Source organism: Dromiciops gliroides, chromosome 2 (genome assembly GCF_019393635.1).
Source record: "Dromiciops gliroides isolate mDroGli1 chromosome 2, mDroGli1.pri, whole genome shotgun sequence".
Lineage (NCBI taxonomy): Eukaryota > Metazoa > Chordata > Mammalia > Microbiotheria > Microbiotheriidae > Dromiciops > Dromiciops gliroides.
The window spans coordinates 247,056,128-247,079,070 of record NC_057862.1 but is presented as its reverse complement, the minus strand read 5'-3'; the positions used below and the strand labels follow the sequence as shown (position 1 = coordinate 247,079,070).

The following is a 22,943-nucleotide window of genomic DNA, read 5'->3' as shown; positions in this document are numbered from 1 at the left end:
ACCTTCCTGTCTCTCTGAGCATGCTCACATAAAACTAACAGCATGTTACTATAGCAACACCGTAGGTATCCTATAAGTATGAACAGCCATTCTGATTTCAGTAACAAAACCAAATATTACCAGGGAAGTATTAGGAAAGAAATACCTGACCATCTTTATCTCCTCCCCCACCCTCCAAAATAAATATTTTATTTTCAAAGAAGCTGATATCTGTTCAGACAATAAAGAAAGACATTACACTTTCCCAAGTAAATACCCAGAATATACAAACATCCCTACTTTTCAATCTCTATTCCTCATTAACTCCTTCACCCAAAAGCAAGGGAAAGATCTGATATGTAATATAAAGCAATTTCATTTCATGTTACGTGAAAAGTCAATTATTTAACATGAAATAGGAATGGCAAATGGCATTTAAGGGAGCATTTCATATGATTCTATAATATTACGTTTGCTTAAAAATACACATATATGTATATGAAAAGGTTGGTTAATTTGAAGAATCTAAATGTCTCTTAGCTTTGCAAACTAACAAATGAGAAGAACCTAGGGAGTAACTACAGGACAATCCACAAATTTGTTATATTTTCCCTAATACCTTTTAACATTTGTACTTTTTCTAGAAAAATCTTTGATGAAAATAAAGCAGTTCTATATTATCATTATTTTAATTTGGAACTATCTTTTTGTAATTTGTTACTCCTTTTCCCCATACAGATCTAAGAAGACTCTTTCTATTTTTGTTTTTGTATTTTTGGTGAGGCAATTGGGGTTAAGTGACTTGCCCAGGGTCACACAGCTAGTAAGTGTTAAGTGTCTGAGGCCATATTTGAACTCAGGTCCTCCTGAATCCAGGGCCAGTGCTCTATCCACTGCACCACCTAGCTGTCCCAGACTTTTTCTATTTTGTTGCAGAAGACCTGTGCTTGGCTTTGGGAAAGGCAAAACTAGGGATTTAAATAAGCACTGTAGCCTGATAATGTGAAGAACTCACAACTGAAAACTGTTTTCTTACAAAAATATAAGGGAAATCAAGATCATAGAAAAGGGAAAAGGATCCACATGTTCAAAAATATTTATAGCTGCTCTTTTTGTGGTGGCAAGGAATTGGAAATTGAGGGGTTACCCATCAGTTGGGGAATGGCTGAACAAGTTGTGGTATATGAATGTAATGGAATTCTATTGTGCTGTGAGAAACGAGCTGGAGAAGTTCAGAAAAACCTGGAAGAACTTGCATGAACTGATGATGAGTGAGATGAGCAGAACCAGAAGAACATTATACACAGTATCATCAACATTGTGTGTTGATCAACTGTGATAGACTGGATTCTTCTCACCAATACAATGGTACAAGAAAGTTCCAGGGGACTCATGATGGAAAAGGCTCTACAAATCCAGAAAAAAAACAAAACTATGGAATATGGATGCTGATTGAATCATACTATTTCTTTTGCTTTTGGTGCTGTTGTTTTTCTATTTTGAGGTTTTTCTTTATTGCTCTGATTCCTCTCTTATAGTATGACTGATGCAGAAATATGTTTAATGTTCTTATGTATGTGTATATGTGTGTGTATATATATGTGTGTGTGTGTGTGTGTGTGTGTGTATGTAAATACCCTATATCAGAACACCTGCTGTCAGGAGGAGGGGGGGAGGGAGGAAGAAAAATTTGAAATTGGAAATCTTATGTAAACAAATGCTGAAAGCTATCTCTACATGTAACTGGAAAATAATAAAACTTTTATTTAAAAAAATTAAAACAAACTAATCATCAAAAAAATTAATAAAAAAAAATATGTACATGGGAAATCTACCTTTAGAAAAATCAGAGGTTGGAGGTTACATTTTTTAAAATGAAAGCAGATCTGCCAGCTTACTTTGAAAGAAATGTTATAGAGAGTTTCTAAAAGCACTAAAGGTTTAGTGACTAGAACATACTCCCACATCTGGTTTATGCAAGAAGCAGAACTTGAATCCAAGGTGTTCCTGATTCTAAGTCTGGTCTCCACTACACCAGGCTCCCTCTCTCCTGCTAAGTCTAACAGGCGATGAACATAAATGACCTGATGTTTACTTCATTTCTTCCATACCCTAAAGATCTATGATTTTCCTCCATCTAATGCAGATGAAAACTTACTAAGCAGGTTGTCTTCAAGAGCTGCTATAGCTGAAAAATGCCTTCCTTTGCAGCTAACTTGAGGATGAACTTCCCTAAAATCCTTGAACAACAGTTCATTTTAGGGCTCAATTGAAGGCTTTGTAGGTTGGGAGGACCTAGCAGAAGTTACATTTGATGCGCATAACCTTCAAGTGTCCAGAGTTGGGCAGCTAGGTGGCGCAGTGGATGAAGCACCGGCCCTGGATTCAGGAGTACCTGAGTTCAAATCCGGCCTCGGACACTTGACACTAACTAGCTGTGTGACCCTGGGCAAGTCACTTAACCCCCATTGCCCCGCAAAAAAACCAGAGTCCAGAGTCACATCCATACCACGATAAAGCATCAAAAAAAGCCTTGCGTGAGACAGCCTTCACATTGGGGGGGGGGGGAATGCAATGAGGGTTAAGTGACTTGCCCAAGGTAACACAGCTAGTTAAATGTCAAGTATCTGAGGCCAAATTTGAACTCAGGTCCTCCTGAATCCAGGGCCAGTGCTTCATCCACTGCGCCACCTAGCTGCTCCCAGCCTTCACATTTACCAAACAACATAAAACCCCAAGACCCAATTTCAACTAGGAAAAGTGGGAAGTGTGGCTATCAAAGGAAAACCAAAACTTTATTTAAACCAAAAAAACATTTCACTTTTTGATAATGTGAAGGAAACCACAACAAAAGGTATTGTAAAAATATAGTGGAAACCTTTTTTTAAAAAAGAAAAAAAGAAAAATCAGAGGTAAAAGATTACAATTTTCTGAAATCAAAGCATTATTTGCTAGACCACTTAGGGGAAAAAAAGGAAAGCATTCCTTTACCAAAAGTCTTTTTTTTTTTAAATACCAAAAGTCTTAAATGCTATTAAACATTGTAATTATAAGTTTAGCATCATTAAATTTTACTTACCATCTCTTCTTCCTCTTTTGCATTCTCTTTATCTTTTTCTTCCTCACTTTCCTCATTTGCTCCATCTTCATCATCACTACTGGATGACTCAAGGATTTCACTTATGTCCATTTTCCAGTTATCAGGAACAACTTTGGTTTTTAAGAAGGTGCTTGCTTTTTGGAGGCCTAGGACGGATAGTAGCTACTTACTATAAGCCATGTCACATTTTAGAATGTCAATGAAATATTCAATAAACTTATCAGGTGTTATATTAAATAACTGAAAATAGCAACAAATGTATGATTACTCAGTTTTGTTTCATTCACTGACTTCCAAAGTAGGCACAACTTCAACAGACAGTATTTTACATAAACAATGAAGCAACGAAATTATCATTTAAAGCTGAAACATGAAATAATGGATTTTTCTCATATTTTACCTGGTTTAGTAGAGAGCTCAGATTCAGGTAGACTAAGAATATCTACTTCCTTGATGTCCTTTCTTGCTATTGAGTAACTGATTTGGAGGGGAAAAGGCAAGGGCAAAAAGGGAAAAAAGAACCAATTTATTATAAGTAATCTACCTAAGATCAACTAGTACTAAGTAGTGCATATAAAATTGAAATATCAATTTAAAAATCATTTTGCTTATAAAATGTGGAACAAAAAAAAGAATATATGTTCATCTGAAAATTCAATAATCAAAAGAAAAAGAATACTCTAATAAACACAAAAATGAGTATTTATTTAATGGAAAAAGTGTACATACTTGATGCATGTTAATTTGAGAAAATTACATTCTTCTGAAGTTTCAATCTAGAAAATATGTCTGAAACAATCAGAGAACTGTAATTTAGTACAATATATAATGTTTTTAATAAGAACTAGGTATTTTAACATTTTTTTTCAGTTTCCTACTTTCTGTTACTGAAAAATTTACTTAGCTGCAATATGGAGTTATTTAAATGATTGCAAAGGATTAGTGTCAAAATTCTAAAACTAAAACATACATATTTAGAACAAAGAAAAAACTGTAGATTCAACTTTTTATTTTTGCTGGGAGGCAAAATAAAAATTTAGATGGGAGGAAAAGCTTCTGAAAAAAAAGTGGTTCTTGAAGAGGGCAGAACAAAATAACTATCAACAAAAAAATTACATTTTTTGAAGATGATTAAAAAGTTATCTTTGATTATATTAAACACCTAGATAATTTAAATTTAAATATAAAACTTCCATGGCTAGAGGTAATTACACAATTTTAAATGTCACTGAAGAAGAAAACATTTGTCATTGAAAAATTTATAAATTTATAGAGAAGTTTTGGGGAAAAATAGTATCCTTATGTTTCCACTACACACCTCAAAAGGTAATTAATACCCCAAACCTTTCATACTAGGTTACATTCCTCCTGCACCCCCACATTTGAATTTATTAATAAATATTAAATTACTCACAATTTGGAATCTGCAAAAGATCGAACTAAACATTGATCTTTTTTCACCATGATGTCATCATTACAGCTGGGAGATATTACCTAAAATTTCAAATAAAAACAAATTGATTCAAAGTTTTCTTGCTCCAAAAAGGTATTTTAACTTCAACTTAAAATAGAACACATGGTAAACAGAATAGATTAATTATCAATAAATAGGCTATATATTCCACAAATAAAGTAATATACCCACAATAGTTTTACTTACTACTTATTTAAATCACACAATTGTTACTTTATAAAACTAAAATACCTGCATTCCAGATTATACTATACTTAGTTTATCTACAGTCACTAATTATACCACAAATTATAGTGGCACTGAGGTCACATTTCATTTCTCATGATTCAATTTATCAATCAGACTCTATCTCAATCTAAAGACTTCCATATCTTGTATATGAACTAAAGCAGTGGTGTCAAATTCAAATAGAAATGGATCCCTGCAGGCCACAAATGACTTGGAAAACCACAAGTAATCATTATCTATGTTGCATTGTATTGTTATTTATTTTGTTAAATATTACCCAATCTTATCTGAATATGCCCAATGGAAAGTTTTGCCAACTACTCTCAGGCTGAAGCCTCCACTTGGACAACTCAGAGCTAAAGTATTATGTACACATACAGTAAGAAAGTAACATTGATGTAATAGATCCACTTTGCTTCCCAAGTACTTAAAAGTTTCAGTTTTAAGGGTAGTTGGTGGAACAGTGAATAGTTTTGGGCCTGGAGTCTGGAAGTTCTGAATTCAAATGTAGTCTCACTTTATTAGCTGTGTAACCTTGGGCAAGTCACTTAATCCCTTTTTGCCTCAGTCTCCTCAATTGTAAAATGAGGATGATAATAACATCTACCTTGACAGGCTGGTGTGAAGATCAAATGAGATATTTATAAAAGCATTTTGCACAGTGCCTGGCACAGAGTATACTTATTAAATGCTTATTCACTTTCTCAGCTTAATGTCTATGTAGTGGGGTTTTTTAGACAAATTTAAATATTAAAATAAAAATCTGGAGAAAGGGTATGTTTTAGAAACTTAATGCTTGAAAATATAAAAATTCCTCCTTCAGCTGAACAATTAAATTATTAACATCTTTTGCATTAATTACAAGGGCTCCAAATTTAAAAAACATTCATGCACACAGAAACCTAATAATTGGCTTATTTAGTCTTCTTTTCTTCTAGAAAAGGCCAAGTATACATTATCAAAATTATTAGCAGTTACAACAATCACCTAGAAGATCTGATTTTACCCTTACCAAAGAGAAGATTAAATATATTTGGCTAGAAAACAATATAAACGTTTCTAATTTGTATGGTGGCAAAAAAAAAAAATCTGTTAGCAAAGAGCAACCCAATAATCCTGAGCTTAAAAACCATTGTCATTTGTCCTCTACATAAGTGTAAAGGCCCACAAGTATCTCAGATCCACTGCACCAGAGAAACAGATCCAAAAACTAGAGAAATGTAAAAAAAAAATGTATCTATGAGCTATTATGAGGTATCTACTATGTATCTAGGACTGAGCTGAAGAAAATACAAAACGAAAGCGCAAATTTTTATTTTGCCGAGGAAAAAATATAGATGAAAGTCAAATAATAGGCCAGTATAATAATCCAAATAGGTAACTGGATGATGTAAAAAATAATTAATACACTAGAGTTCAGAGAATGGGGGAATGAAAGTGGTTCAGATAACAAGCAAAGGCCTATGAAGGCATAACTTGATTAGGCCCTTGTCGATCAGGTATAATGTGGAAAGACAACAGTGAAGGAAAAAGAGACATATCCTTTCAACAAATCTTATTGATTCGTCCTGTGAAATGTTTCTAATCTCCCATTCTTCTCCACTGTCACATTCCTAATAATCCAGGTCCTAATGACTTTGAATCTTAATTTATTGAAACAATCTCCAAACCAGTTTTCCCTGCCTGTGGATTCTCAAAACCCCCATTCCAAAGCTACCACTAAGAATGCTGGCAGATAAATTTTCCTTAAACACCACCTGGTCCTTGTTTCTTTCACTGCTCCTCAACATGCACCTTCCTTCCAATTTGAAAAAGTCATCTTCTAATTATTCTACTACATAACTTGTTCATTCTTTGACAACTTACTTTCAGTTAGTTACTTTGTTCCCTGATGCCTGACAGCCATTTCTTCCCTCTGGCCCATACTTTAAAAGCCACTTTCCCCACAAACTGACTACTCTAAACTTCACTAATCATCTTCTCCAATTAACAGCTACTGCATGAAGCCTATACCTGAAATCAAAGCATATTTTGTTAGATCGCTTAGGGAAAAATTATCTGATTATATCCTGACACCATTTACTGTTTATATATGTGTTTGTGTATAAACATACCCACACACATGAAAAGATGTGTGTATATGTGTATGTGTGTGTATATATATGCATATATGTATGTCTTGACTGATGATGTAAATTATAAGCTTAAGCAAAAACACCTTATTTCATAATTCAAATCAACAAATATTTATTAAATGCCTACTCTGCATAGAACACTGTGCTAGATACTGGGGAAGATATAAGGTTTAGCTAAAACATGGTCCCTATCCTCAAGGAATTTCCAGCCTAACACAGAGATAAAACACAAAGAGAGATGTTAAAAAAAATTAACATGTGCATTTGACACTCAGTTTATCATCTCATCTTCTACCTTTATCCTTTGTCATCCTAAAAAGATATTTCAAAATCCATGTCATTGATCTTTCTAAGGTTGGTTTAATTCAATTTTTAAAACTTATGAAAACTAGGCACTCTAATACATCATTGGTGAAGCTGTGAGCTGGTTGGACAGTTGCTTTTTGGAAAACAATTTGGAATCATTTCTATAAAAAACAGATCTGAAGATGCCCCTGCTAGGCATTTATCTCAGTAAGGTCAAAGACAAACAAACAAATCCCACATATACCAAGGCATATGGTATGTATGGTATAGCAAGTCATTTTGTGTCAGCAAAATGTACAGCAATTTTTTTGTGGTTGTCTGCTAATCAACTGGACAATGGAGCACATCACTGTCAAAAAGTATCACTCCCCTGTAAGAAAGGACGCTATAAAGATTTCAAAGAAGCAAGTAAAGACTTGTAGGAACCTAAGCAAAGGTAAATAAGAAGGGAAAAAATAGATTATAACTACAATACAAATGGAAAGAACAAAAAGTGAAAAAGAATGCTATTATAATTAAGCCTTTTCCTCTCAAGTAAAATTTCTCTTTCCTTATATTTATTGTAGTGCTTTCAGTAGATCTATCTATTCTGCATTTCTCATTTCTTGTATCAGTTATTTGTGTACATGTAAACTCCTTGACAAAAAAGGGTCTGAGCCACATCTCTCTTTATATACCTGGTTGTAACACAGTGTTAAGCACACAATAAGAAGTCAAATATCTTTGTTGACTTTTAAAACCTAAATTAAGAAAGTTCAAAGTGCCACATAAAATTTGAGAGAGGAAAAGGTTTTTCCTTACAAAAAAAATTGGAAAAATTTCATGTACGAGACAAAATTTTAGTTAGGTTTTCAAGGGTGGGTATTAATTCAAAAGTAGAAGAATGAGACATTCCAAGGCACAGTACAGTCAAAGATCAAAGAGGTAGAAGAAGCTGAAAGCATATCTGAGTGACAAAAAGAAAGTTAATTAGGCTGAGGCATAGAATACACAGAAGGTATTATGAGGTAAGGCTATAAAGGGAGAGTTGTTACCAAATTTTGGAGGGCTTGGAATTCCATTCAAAAGAGTTTAAACTTTACTCAGGTAATAAAGCTACTAAAGATTGAATGGAAGTGACATGGTAGTCTGATGGAAGAATGAGGGATGGATTCAAAACGGCAAAGAATTGAGGCTGGAAGACCTGTTAGGATAATACAGTGATGGTTTAAGTAGGTAGGAATGAGAGGAGAGAATAGACAAAATAAAGACTGAAGGTCGAGTCATTAAGATTTGTTAACCTATTGGATCTGAGAGGTAAAGGAGAGGGAAGAGTCCAAGGTCTTGAACTATAGGAGACAAATACTGCTACTGATGGATATACTGAAATCAAAAGGAAGAGAAGGTTAAGGAGAAAAAAAGATATGTTCAGGTTCAGACATATATCTGGAAGTATCCTCAAGATATCCAGGTAAAGGTGTGCTATAGGCAGTTGTATATGGGGTTTTGGACCTGATACAAGTGACAGTTGATAGGATGATAATCCACTGTTAGTGGAGTTGTGAAAGATCCAACCATTCTGGACAGCAATTTGGAACTATGCCCAAAGGGCTATAGAACTGTGCACACCCTTTGATCCAGCAATACCACTACTAAGTTTATATCGTAAAGACATTTCCCCCAAATACGTATTTGTACAAAAAGATTTATAGCAGCTCTTTTTGTAGTGACTAAGAATTGGAAATCAAAGAGATACCCATCAATTAGGGAATGGCTAAACAAGCTGCGGTATATGATGGTGGTGGAATATTATTGTGCTATAAGAAATGACAAGCAAGATGGTTTCAGAAAGGCCTGGAAAGACTTGTAGGAACTGATGTATAGTGAAGTGAGCAGAACCTGGAGAATGTTGTGCACAGTGAGAGCAATACTGTTTGATGAAGAACTATAAATGACTTAACTATTCTTAGCAATACAATGATCCAAGACAATCCCAAAGGACTAATGATGAAACATACTATCCACCTCCCAAGAAAGAACTGATATTGACTGAACACAGACTGAAGCGTGCTATTTTTCACTCTTTTCATTTTTTTTTATTCACGTTTTCTTGTACAAATTGACTATGTTTTACATAGATGCACATGTGTAACCTATATCTGACTGGTTACCACCTCAGGTAGGCAGAAACAGAGGGAAGAAAGGAGGGATAAAATTTGAAATTCAAAACTATAAATAAAAATGTTTATTATTTTTTAAGAAAGTGATAGTTGAAGCAGTGGGAGTAAATGAGATTAAGGGAGAAAGAGGGAACACCCAACTTGAGTGGTTCAGAAGAGAATGAGAAGCTAGTTAAGCAGGACAGAGACAAGTAGGAAGACATCCTAGAACACAGTGTGTCTGAAGCTAAGTGAAGAAAGAGAATCTGGAAGCAGGGAGTATTCAACATTGAATGCTATTATAGAGAGGTTAAGCAAGATGAGAAGTGAAAAAGACCATTGGAGGGCAGCTAGGTGGCGCAGTGGATAGAGAACCGGCCCTGGAGTCAGGAGTACCTGAGTTCAAATCCGGCCTCAGACACTTAACACTTACTAGCTGTGTGACCCTGGGCAAGTCACTTAACCCCAATTGCCTCACTTAAAAAAAAAAAAAAGGAGGCGTCAAGTATAAATAGTTTTTAAAGAAATTTGGCAGTAAAGGAGAGAAATGAGACTGTAAATGGATAGTCAGAAAAGTTGAGGCTTTTTCAGGAGTCAGAAGGTTTGTTTGTAGTAAGATGGGGAAAAGGTGGAGGAAGCAGAGACAAAAGATGATTGCTTGAACAAGGCCCTGGAGGTGTGGATGGGACCAAAAATGTAGGTAAAGGAATAATCAGCTTAATATGGAATGGGACCGTTTCTTTAACTAAAGGAGAGAGAAGAATGAAAAATGATGAGAAAAAGATAATCCCTGTCGGATGAATTTTTCAGAGTCTCTTCTGTGAATTAGGAGGCTGAGTCATTTGCCAGAAGTGTAAGGGACAATTGCTGTGACTATTTCTTATGATACCTAAGAGTGCTGGGCATATGACAGGTTCACAAATTCTTGATGGGTGATACTGTGCATAGCATCATAGTATAATGATCCAAGTACTAGGCTGAGAGTCAAGAATACTTGAGGGTGGAGTGGCTAGGTGGCACAGTGGATAAAGCCCTGGCCCTGGATTCAGGAGTGCCTGAGTTCAGATCCGGCCCCAGACACTTGACACTTACTAGCTATGCGACCCTGGGCAAGTCACTTGGCCCCCATTGCCCCGCAAAAAACAAAACAAGAAGGATACTTGGGGGTGAATCCTGCCTCTGACAGGTGCAGGACTTTGGAGAAGGTCCTCTTTAAACCTTAGTTTTGTCATTGACAAAACAGAAATAACAAGATCTGCAGTACCTACTACACGGGGATACTGTGAGGCTCAAATAAGAATATATGAGATGTGCTTTGCAAACTTTAAAGTACTATGTAAATATCAACTATTATTATTCCAGGCATATAATCATAAAAGCATAATGGAAAGAATAGGAATGGGACATGCATTATTTAGAGAGAGAGAGCCAGCTTGCCCGGCTAGAGTGAAGGATTCATGTTGCTGAACAGCAGGAGGTAAGACCAAATTATAAGGAGCCTTGAACAACAATCTGAGGAATTTAAACCTTATCCTATAAGCAAAGGGGAGTCTCATTTGAAGTTTTTAAGCAGAGAAGCATCATAATGAAACCAGCATTTCACAAAGATGATACAACAGTATGTAGAATTAGTTGAAGGGGGAAAGACAGTGGAAGCAAGGAAATCAAATAAAAGCTGTTGGATTAGTTTGATAAACCTAATTCCTGCACTCCTGCAACAGTACTGGGAATAGAGAAGAAGGGAGGATAAAAGAAATTTTGGGAAGGAATGACTTAATAACTCATTGGATACAGTGGATGAAAGACAAGGAAAAGTCAAAAGAGAGCAAAAGAAATCATTTGAATCTTACTGTTTAAGAGTGTGATTTTTCAGAGGGCCGCTAGGTGGCACAGTGGATAAAGTACCAGCCCTGGATTCAGGAGGACCTGAGTTCAAATCCAGCCTCAGACACTTGACACTAACTAGCTGTGTGACCCTGGGCAAATCACTTAACCCTCACTGCCCTGCACCCCCCAAAAAGTAATTTTTCAGTTATGAAAAATTGTCAAACTATCAGTGGTTCTATGTTTTCGACTCCAAGAATATAAAAATAAAACAAAGTAAACTAACTTACCAAGGCAGGGTACCACTCAGTTTTCTCAGAAGTACAACTCACACTCACAACTTTTCCTAATAATTCATCATTAAGACGCCTCTTATCTTCATCTTCTTCTTCACTACTTTCTTCTTCTTTTTCATCTTCTGTCCTACAGTATAAAGAGAGCAACTCACAATCAATTTTTTTTGTTGTTGTTGAGGCAATTGGGGTTAAGTGACTTGCCCAGGGTCACACAGCTAGTAAGTATTAAGTGTCTGAGGCTGGATTTGAACTCAGGTCTTCCTGAATCCAGGGCCAGTGCTCTATCCACTGCACCACCTAGCTGCCCCCACAATAAATTTAAATAGGTAAAACATGATGCAATATAAACTAGCAATAATGATATAACTAGGGTGGTAGAATTCTAGCAAATATAGCTCAGAAGGAAGAGGATACTTCCTAAGTGGTTTACTATGGATTCTCCCGTTACATTCTGCTTAAGTGAGCAGGAAGGACCTGGTGTAAAAACAATGAATGAGCCTAGATTTGTGAGGCACCTTTCTCACCCTGTTCTGCTAGCTCAGTAACATAAAGGAGGTCCAATCTAAGTTTTTATTTCATTCTAAAACCAGCTCTTAAAACATTCACTAAGCATATAAATTTCTTGTCATGCCACTATAAACAATTTTTAGGTTCATTTAGGAAGAAAAACCCCAAAACAAAAAACATTTAAGACTTCAGAAGTCAAGATCTGATTAAAATTTTAACATGTTACAATAAAGTTTGATTAAGTCTTCATTTTTTAATCAGCTGTTGAGAGACAAGAGAGAACCTACATAAATACATTTCCAGGTAAATGAAACTTTTACCCAAATACCAATTAATTTTTTTTGTTTGTTTTTGCCAGGCAATGACGGTTAAGTGACTTGCCCAGGGTCACACAGCTAAGTAAGTGTCAAGTGTCTGAGGCTGGATTTGAATTTGGGTCCTCCTGAATGGGCCAGTACTTCATCTACTGTGCCACCTAGCTACACCCCCCCTCCCCAATTAATTTTTAAAAATTTTAAACATTTTGATGGAAATATTTCTAGAATTTGGATTATATTTCCTGTTTTTTTTAAACAAAATACATCATTTAACCTTTCCTTGAGAGCTCAAGGACATCACTATGAACTATTTATTACATAACATTTGATAATAAAAGTGATCTATGTCCTCAGGGCAGTGATCACTACAGGGATGTGAAGAATTATTTTTAAGTGAATGGCATACCCCCAAATATTAGGCTTTTTCAATTCTTAAGTCTGCATTGTAATTTTTCTGTGGCTTCCCTTGACTCTGCCAGGATCTCATTTCTTCTTGTTTTTGTCTTCTTACTTGCCTTGGGAATTGCCTGGGGCTACAATTTATTTCTTCAAATCTACTGCTTTGAAAACACCAGATAACTAAGCTTGTCATAATGGTATTTGAAGAAAGAGTAAACAGGCTCCAAAAAGGAATCTATGATGACAAGAGATGATTTAATACATAAACTTTTTAACATTTAGGTTTGTTTTTGTTTTGCTCTTCAGCTGGGTTCCCAAGAGGTGCAATTGGTGAAAGCTAGGCTTGATAGACAATTAACCTCTAGGTAAATGAGTTATTGCTGTACTAAATGTTACTTTGTTTTATATATTCTGGTTATTTTAACAATACTATTTGGGGGCAGCTAGGTAGCGCTGTGGATAGAGCACCGGCCCTGGATTCAGGAGGACCTAAGTCCAAATCCAACGTCAGACACCTGACACTTACTAGCTGTGTGACCTTGGGCAAGTCACTTAACCCCCAATTGCCTCACCCCCCCCCCCAAAAAAGAATACTATTTGTTTGCAAATTAAAACAACTCTGACATATCACTTCATACATATCAGAGTGGCTAATATGATAAAAAAGGAAAATGTTGGAGAGGATGTGGGAAAACTGGGACACTAATGCACTGTTGATGGAGTTGTGAAAAGATCCAGCCATTCTAGACAACAATTTGGAACTATGCCCAAAGGGCTATAGAAGTGTGCACACCCTTTAATCCAGCAATACCACTAAGTTTATATCCCGAAGACATCCCCCCACCCAAGAACTATTTGTACAAAAAGATTTATAGCAGCTCTTTTTGTGGTGCTAAGAAATGAAAATAAAAGGGATAACCATCAATTGGGGAATGGCTAAACAAGCTGTGGTATATTATGGTGATGGAATATTATTGTGCTATAAGAAATGACAAACAGGATGGTTTCAGAAAGGCCTAAAAAGACTTATAGGAACTGATGTATAGTGAATTGAGCAGAACCTGGAGAATGTTGTGCACAGTGACAGCGATATTGTTTGATGAAGAACTGTAAATGACTAAACTATTCTTAGTAATACAACGATCCAAGATAATCTCAAAGGACTAATGATGAAACATAGTATCCACCTCCAAAGAAAGAACTGATATCAATTGAACACAGACTGAAGCATGTAATTTTTCACTTTTTTCTTTTATCCCAGTATCCTTATACAAAATGACTAATATGGTAATGTTTTACATAATTGCACACGTATAACCTATATCAGATTGCTTACTGCCTCAGGGAGGGAGGGAAAAAGGAATGGAATTTGGAACTCAAAACTTTTAAATGTTTATTAATTTTTAAAAAATACTATCTGTTCAAGATTTGTAAATATTCCTAACTGATATTTATTTCAATTTAAAATTTAATTCCAGGGCTTGACTACCAGCCAAAAGAATATGGGTAAGAATGAGAATGGTTCAAAATAAGGTTCATAGTGAAATATCTAACAAAAGAAGATTCACTCTGCATTGAGTGAAGGTAATCAAATATTCAGATTCTGGTTCATCTGAAATGTTAAATATTTCTTTAGATTGAATTAGATTAATAAAATTCAGTTAATCACCCATAATCACTTTTTACATTTGTGTTTTTCTTTTAATAGTGACAAAACTTAGGAATAACAATGTGGAAAAACTCACACAGGAAGAGAAGACCTCCTTCCTCTGTTGGATTTCTTTCCAATTACTGGAGTGCCAAAGTGCTCTGGATTTGTTAATGGGAGCTGGTCAAGTGTCTAGAGAAGAACATATAAATTATTTTACAAGTTTTCCACTATAGTGAGCTTGTAACTTTAAGATTAAAATTATCTCCTTACCTCACTCTCTGCAAAATGTCTCTCCCCTTTGAGGCACAGGGAGGTTCGTCTTAATGTCCTCTCATCACCGTCATCAAATACTGCAATGAACCAAAAAGTAGCAGGGATTTTATTCAATACTCCATTACAAAATAGATAACAAATTTCATAACAAATATTCAACAAAATACTTTCTTTAAACTTTTTTTTTTTACCAAACCTACGATTTCACTGTTAAGGGGAAACATACTTTACCAATGTATGTTGCATTTACTAGGCAACATAAGAGTTTTAAAGAGTTGCCCAAGGGTCACAATGTGTCAGAGATGGAACTTCAAATCTAGTGAAGGTGTTCCTGACTGTGAAGCTGGTTATTCACTATGCCACACAGTCTCTCAACATATCATTATAATTATTTGATACTGAATATTTACAAACTGATTAAGACTTTATTAGTTATTTCTTATGACCTGTATGGAAAAAGCAATATTTGTTTCATTTCACAATGCAAAATGACACAGGTTAATTGGCTTACTCTGATTAAACCAGCTCTCTTTTCCTATTCAAACTGCAGCTCCAGCCAAGAAGCCTTGAGGAGCATAGGTATTACTATACATTTACTTACAGCAAAAATAACAGAAAATTATGCTCCCTCAGTCCATTCCCTCCTTTCCCTAAAAGTTGTCCTAACACCTTAAAAAGTTGGTTCTTGGCAGCCTTTTTCCCACAACCTCTAAAAATGCCACTGAGTAGGGGGAACAGCATAATTTTAACCTAAAAACCTGTTTTTTGGAAGAGAGGGACATTAATACCCTTGAAATCAAGTAGATTTTTAAAAATATTAAAGCAATGTCAGAAGAAAAATCAAGTAAAACAGGAACATATAATTACATTTTTACCTTTAATTAGAAAAGGACTCTTGAAAACAAAATAAGCCAAAGTTACAATGGATCTTTTTTTCCCCCTTTCACATTCTAATACTGTAATACTTAATAGTAAGGAAATAGTTTATAGCAGGTATCAAATAGGTTGGCCTAGAGTCGGCATGGGGTCCATAATACTCTCCAGTGTGATTTGAACCAGATTAAAATGTAATTGGGAAATATTAAACATAAGTAGACAATATTAACATGTGACTTTATGTGTTAATATGTGGCCAGAAGAGATACTTATGTAAGGTTTAGAGGCCCTGTTTCTACTGAAGTTTGACACCACTAATCTACTACACTTTAGTCATTAAGTACAGCTAAGGCCTATAAATAAAGACAGTGTGTACCAGTAATAGAATGACTAGTATTAAAATTACGTGGCTGATGTTGGACTACATGGAGATATGAAAGTCAGTTCCAACTAAGGAATATAGGCTATATCATAAATCAAAATTAATAGTTATTCATTAAGTTTGGGAAATTTAAAAAACAACTCAAATTCACTTGTCAACTTTTAAATTAATTACTATAAGGATCATGAAAAAGTTAAGTCTGGAGAATGAACCAAGGTATCATTTTGAAGCAATGTTTTATAACAAAATGAAAAATTATTATCAAAGGCTATTCATAAGAAATTAATTTCCTTCTAAAGAAATATACAGTCAACATCTGTAGAAATTAAACAATTCTAAAATTTAATCTTTTGAAGATTTTTTTTTTTTTGCGGAGCAATGGGGGTTGACTTGCCCAGGGTCACACAGCTAGTAAGTGTCAAGTGTCTGAGGCTGGATTTGAACTCAGGTACTCCTGAACCCAGGGCCGGTGCTTTATTCACTGCGCCACCTAGCTGCCCCTAATCTTTTGAAGATTAACTTTTGTTGAAATAATTCAGATTTATTTTTCATTTGAAAGACTCCTGCTCATCCCCTTTGAACCTCCATCTCTTCTCTCTGTGCAGAATGCTATAAGACTAATCTCTAAGTACCACTTCAATTGTATAGTTTACCTGATCATAAGCATTCAAAGACTTCTTTATTTCCTAATGGGGTCATTAATGCTTCTGCCCAGATTTCAGATCCTCTCTACTGTAGTCCCGCTATACATAAACTTCTTCCCAAGATTCACCTACCCCTTTGATCAGACTAGTGTCACTAATCCAAAAAACCCCCCTCCAAACACCATGCACAATTTTGATTCTGTTTCCCTCACAAGGAAATGTGCTTTTTCCCCTTCTTACAAATGTGACTCATCTTTCAAGAGCTCATTTCAAGTCCTACCCTCCTACATGAAGCCTTTTCTGACTATTCCAGTTCCTTTTGATTTTCTTTACTTACTGAGGTCATCACCAAGAGAAGGATGATAACAAAAAAAGATCTTAAAAATCTTCTGGTTGTGTTCATTTTTGTATATAATGATCTTTTCAGATAAAAAGTACCTTAAATGGAAGGTTTTCAATGACACAAAACTGTTTGTTTTTTTTAAAACTTGACAAAATAGATATTAACATAAAATAGTGACATAAATTATATACATCTAGCAGAATTCTACTCTACTTTTTCAGAGGCAGTCATAAAAAAAAAACCAAGCCCAAAACCAACAACTGTCATTTCTTTTTTTCCCCAATTAGTATTTTTATTTAAAGTTTTGAGTTTCAAATTCTATCCCTTAACAACTGTCATTTCTAAGAATAAGAATCATTAATATAAAACTTTGGGAAAAATTCCTACCGTCTAAAATTTGTGAAATAAATTAGCTCCATATCCCATGTTTTTAAAAATATTTTAAGGTTTTTGAAGAATTTTATATCATCCCATCTGATATAATTTAGATATACAAAATCTATGTCACCTTCAGAAGCTTAAAGTCAAAATGCTGAGATTGAGAAAGGCTTCTAGTTCAGTCTATTATGTAATAAATTGTTTAACCGATTTTCCTTAAACTGAAGATTTTAATAGTAGATTAGTTTCAGATTGGACTGATTTAAGGTTAAATCCTTCCCTCCCCTCTCTACCTTTATTTATGATATTTCTATCATATATAAATGCTACACACATCTATGTATGTATACATAATTATTTCACAGCTAATATTTGTCTACAAAGAACTAGATTTGTGCCTATGCTGATACTAGTGTTGAGCTTAAAAGCAGATTAACAGAGTGCTACTGTCCTCATTAGTGAAGATCACATCAGGACAATAGTTGGTCTGGTAAAGTAGCCAACTGTGCTTGAGTTTCACTGGGTTCACCATTTTATTCCCAAAGCTACTTGTTGCTTTTTAAACACTTCTCTTTTAATGTGCTAAAAGTCCTTGAGATCTACCAGAACTAATTATATAAGCATAAAATTGGTAAAATTCTTAAAATTTGGTAATCATTGCTAGGGGAAAACATCCAAATGATGAACACATAAATATATGTTTATATAACATACCAAAATGTTAATAACTTAAAATTCAATTTTAAATTGAATCACAGGTGTGAAATAGGCTAGGCAGAATGCTGGTGATTTTCAACTGGAAAATAATTAGTATCAACCAAAAGTTTTAAAAAATGCATTTGTGCTAAACTGATATGAAATGGTTAGAGTGGAGGAAAAGATTCTCAGCTACTGGGGGACTTTCTCCCTTAGAAATCTCAGCAGAAACACAATTACATAGTTTAACTTTAAAAGCTGAGTAAAAATGCCTTTTTTTTTATCAACTTTCACTATCTAATCCTACAAGCATGTAAAATATGTAAAAATGATTCAACAAACGTTTGCTAAAAGCCTATTATATGCCAAGGAACTAAGAGTATAAGGACAGACCCAAAATGATTAAGTCATTGTTCTAATAAAGCTTATATTCTGTTGGGGGTATACAACATGTACACAGCTAGAATAAAGGTGAGAAGGAAGAGAGTACTATCAACTGGGGTGGGAGGGATCATGAAGACTTTATGGAGAAGAGGACATCTGCGGGAAAACAAGGATTCTGTGAAGAGATGAAGAAGGATGAAGAATATGTAGAGTCTGGGGAACAGCTAACAGTACAGTTTGGTTGGAACTTAGAGAATGTGAAAGGAAATAATGTAAGAACTCGAGGAAGGTAAATGGAATACCAGGCAGAGTAGTTTTTATTTTATCCTATAGGATAATAATAATAGGAAGTCACTGAACATGTCTGAGTGGGAACTGAGATGACAAAAACTATGCATTAGGAAGATTATTTTGGCAGCTATACGAAAGATGGATTGGAGAGTAGGCAGATGGGAGACAAATTAACAATCTGCTGCAAAAGTTTAAGTGAGGTAATGAAGGCCTGAACTAGGCAATGACAATGTGGGTAGAGATAGGGAAGATGATGACTTCTATTCTGGATATATTGAATTTAGAGTTGCTGGGGGTTCATCCCAGTGGAAATATCCAGTAGGCAGTGTAAGACTGGGAGTTAAGAAGTTAGATTAGGAACTCAATTTATACATACAAGAATCAGCTGTTAAGAGAAAAAACTGAACCCAGGGCAGCTGATGAGAGGTAAGAGAAAACATCTGGTTAGAAACTTTGTTACATGAAATAGAAATAACAAAGGCAGCAGCAGAATGCATTACAAAATTACACCAGGAGTGGTGAGCTACAGTGAGGCCTAAGCCACATCCTGTACATGGCCATAAAAAATTCCTAAACCCTTTCTTCTCTCCTCAAGCCTCTTGTACCAGTTCTTTCCCCATACCTCTCCAACTGAAGATCACACCTCATACTTGACACAGAAACAGAGGAGATTCTCTGTGTGCTCCTTTTTCCTGTACATCTCAAAACACATTGACATCATTCCTTATTCTCTCTCAGGTACTATTTCATTATTTCTATTTGAATCCTCAGTACATACCATGGTACCTAACACATGGCAGGCATATAATACTTGTCTCTTTAGACAGATAGCTCCCACAATCATCCTCTCCCTTATCTAGTGGCTCAATCCTTGACATGCATAAACACATCCATGTCTCCCTGCCCCCTCTTTTAAAAAGATAAAACACCTGTCATCATCTCAAATCATAGCATGCATCATACTCTCTCCCCTCTCTAGTTCTGTATTCTGTGTGTGTTCTCCCCTACCCCCTTTCCTCCCTCTCTCCCCTTGTTCCTTCACTCTCAGCCAAACTCCTAGAAAAGCTTGTGTGGTTCCCATGCCTCCACTTCCTCTCCATTAAATTCTCAACTTTTTCCAATGTGGCTTCTGAAACTGCTCTGACCGATGTTAACCAATTCTTTAAAAGTTCTTTGCAGCACTTGACAACAGTGACCACCATCTGCTTCACCCAAACTTTCTCCTCTCTGGATTTTTGTGACATTGTTCTCTCTTGGCTCTCCTGCTATCTGACTGATCTTTCTCAATTTCCTTTGTTGGATTATCTATATCATGCTCCCTAATAGTGGGTGCACCCCAAGTCTGTTCTAAGCCTCCTCTTCTCTCATTAACTGCCACATTATCATCTCTATGCAGATGACTTTCTAACCTAAACCTAGTTGCTTTCCTAAGTGTTAGTCTCAAATCATCAAATGCCTATTGTAAAATTTCAACTGGATATGCCACAGATATGTCTAACTCAAACTTTTCCATAAACTCTTCCCTCTTCTGAACTTCCTTGTTTTTGTTGAGGGTACTACCAGCCTTCTAGTCATCCAGATTTATAATGTGAGTCATGCTTGACCCTTCAATCTACCTTACCTCACACACAATCAATTGTCAGTTTATGTCAATTCTATAACTATGACATATCTCACATAACTCTCCTTTCAACTCACACAGCCAACACCCTAGTTTAGGCTCTCATTATCTCTTCCCTGGATTATTGAAGAAACCTTCTAGCTGGTCTCTTGGCTTCTCCCCTCTCTAATTCATTTTCTACATTGCTGCCAGGGATATTCATAAAACCCAGGCATGACCATGTCATTCTGTTGTTGCTCAATAAACTCCAAGGACTCCCAATTGCCTCTAGGACCCAACAAACCTTTTCAGGTTTATTATATAAAAGTCTATGGAGGAAAAGAATCTATCTTATATCGTATCACAACTTAGGAATTGACAACCAATTTTATTCTGAGAAATCATGAAGTATTAGTGGTAATAATTAGTTCTGATCAATTTGGCAAGTCTTTAAATTATTTAGAAAATTGCTATTATTTGAAAATAAACAAGGCAAGATCAGTTATAAATAGAGAAAGGAAACAAATGCTAATTTTGTGATTATGATTCAGCTATATTTTTTTTTTTTGGCGGGGCAATGGGGGTTAAGTGACTTGCCCAGGGTCACACAGCTAGTAAGTGTCAAGTGTCTGAGGCCGGATTTGAACTCAGGTCCTCCTGAATCCAGGGCCAGTGCTTTATCCACTGCACCACCTAGCCACCCCCGATTCAGCTATATTTTTAAGAACAACTATGCCATCAGAGAGCAAGCTCTACCAAAAACACAGTCATATTCATGCCATGGTATGACACCGAAGTAGGACTGGAGCTGCTTTAACATTACCATGTTTAATAAAGAGATAAATCACATAAATCAATGTTTAAAATGTTTACTGCAAAATAATAACTATCTTGGGAGTCCACGATTATGAATTAATAGATATTTACATGGTTTTTTAAAGTCTGCAAAACATTTATAGCCATTACAGATCATAGCTTCAACCTGTGCTACACATATTATAGATATCATACCCATTTTTCAGATGAGGAGGCTGAGGATTAAGGGACATTCTCACAGTCACATAATTAGAAAACAGAGTAGCATTTGAATCCAGGTTTTCTTGACTCCAAGCCCAGTACAATACAGACAACTCCTCTTTTACATACAGAGCCTCATTCTGCAAGGGGATGGGGAGGTCCTCAGAAAGGTCCATTTATAATAAACAAGAACTGGCAATATGTACTATGCCATCATGGCCAGAATGTAATCTGTTACATTATTTTTATGAGAAATCTTGAAAGATTTTACTACTCAAAGTAACCCCTCAATTTACTGATTTTATAATTTTAACATATTCTCTTTTCTTGCAGAAATGACTAACCCTTCATTGTAGCCAAGATCAAAGAATGTCATATTTAATTATCTTATTTTGAATAACAATGGGACAAAAACAGTTCATTTTAAACAATGCAAAGTTTTTAGAAGATACCCAATTGCCCAGTATTAGTATATTATGAAAGGAATGGGGAAAAGCGTTTTTCTTTACCACAGACAATAAATATGCATATTTATTCAATCAACTACTGAACTACACACTGGTAATTGAAAGCTTCTGATATTTTAACATCTAAAACTATTTATAGGATCACTGGTTTAAAGCTGGAAGGGACCTTAGAGATCATTTAATCCAACCATCTCAGTTTAGAAATTATGAAACTAAGGCCCAGAGTGGTTTGGTGACTTACCTAGTCACATAGGTAGGTAGTGGCAGAACAAGGATTTAAACCTAGATCTTCTCTCTGACTCCAAGTCCAATGGTCTTTCCACTAAACCACAATGCTGTAACTGCCTTTCCATGATAGAATATATAATCTTTTTTCTTTAAGGTATAATATATAAAAACTTTGATTAAATTAACAGTCTACAGCTTAGGAAGTTATTTATGTACATAGATGCTGAATAAAAAATAATAAATTTCCTGCCTGCAAATCAAGATTCCTGTAATTTTTACTCCAAGAAAGTACCCAAGAGAAATGCTTCTTTAATATTTATTTCTATCATGTTTCTTTTGCTTTTATGTTTTTAAACAATATATCTAAAACTTTTTTGGGGGGGTGAGGGGTGGGAAACCACACACACCAAATGCAATGCTGTGTTTAAATAAAAACACAAGTTTATAGAGTTGCAAAGGACTTCAGAGGTCATCTATAAAATGAGGGCGTTGGACTAGACCCTCCCTGGACCCCAGAGAAGTAAAGTGATTTACCTAAGATCACACAGGTATAAGTGGTAGAGCTGGTATTTGAACCCAGGTGCTCTGGGTCCAGATTAAGCACTCATTCCATTAAACCCATCATAACAGATTCAAAGGAGGCTGTTTCTAGGTGCACTATCAATAAACCAAAAATTAAGTACTTTCTAAATACAGACACAAGAAAAATGTAATAGACTTTAACTTAAGATCCTTCAAGTTTTTATTCTGGAGAAGTAACAAAGAGAACCCAGTTTCCTTAACATTTATTTCAATCATGTTTCCTTTTACTTAAATTTTTAGATCACTGATGCATAGGTAATTAACAGCAATCTATACAGTTGCACCTCTAATGCAGCAATTACCATTACAATTACAGAGATTTATGTTTTAAGAAATAAAACCTATATATGTGTGTGTGTATGTATGTAGTAATTGGAACTAGATAGTGCAAAAAAAATTAAAATCTTGAAAACAATATGACTGCTTTA

The 22,943-nt window shown here is 35.3% G+C and overlaps 1 protein-coding gene across 2 annotated transcripts in view; it reads right to left on the bottom strand.

The window, feature by feature from the left end:
- Positions 1-22,943, bottom strand: part of ARID4A (AT-rich interaction domain 4A) — an 82,827-nt gene that overhangs the window by 41,578 nt on the left and 18,306 nt on the right. For both annotated transcript variants that reach the window (XM_043984354.1, XM_043984355.1), the window contains exons 6-11: positions 14,625-14,704; positions 14,449-14,543; positions 11,475-11,607; positions 4,494-4,573; positions 3,480-3,556; positions 3,059-3,225 (exon numbers count right to left, since the gene is read on the bottom strand). In XM_043984354.1, coding sequence (XP_043840289.1) covers positions 3,059-3,225; positions 3,480-3,556; positions 4,494-4,573; positions 11,475-11,607; positions 14,449-14,543; positions 14,625-14,704 — 632 coding nt within the window. The remainder of the gene's footprint in view (positions 1-3,058; positions 3,226-3,479; positions 3,557-4,493; positions 4,574-11,474; positions 11,608-14,448; positions 14,544-14,624; positions 14,705-22,943) is intronic.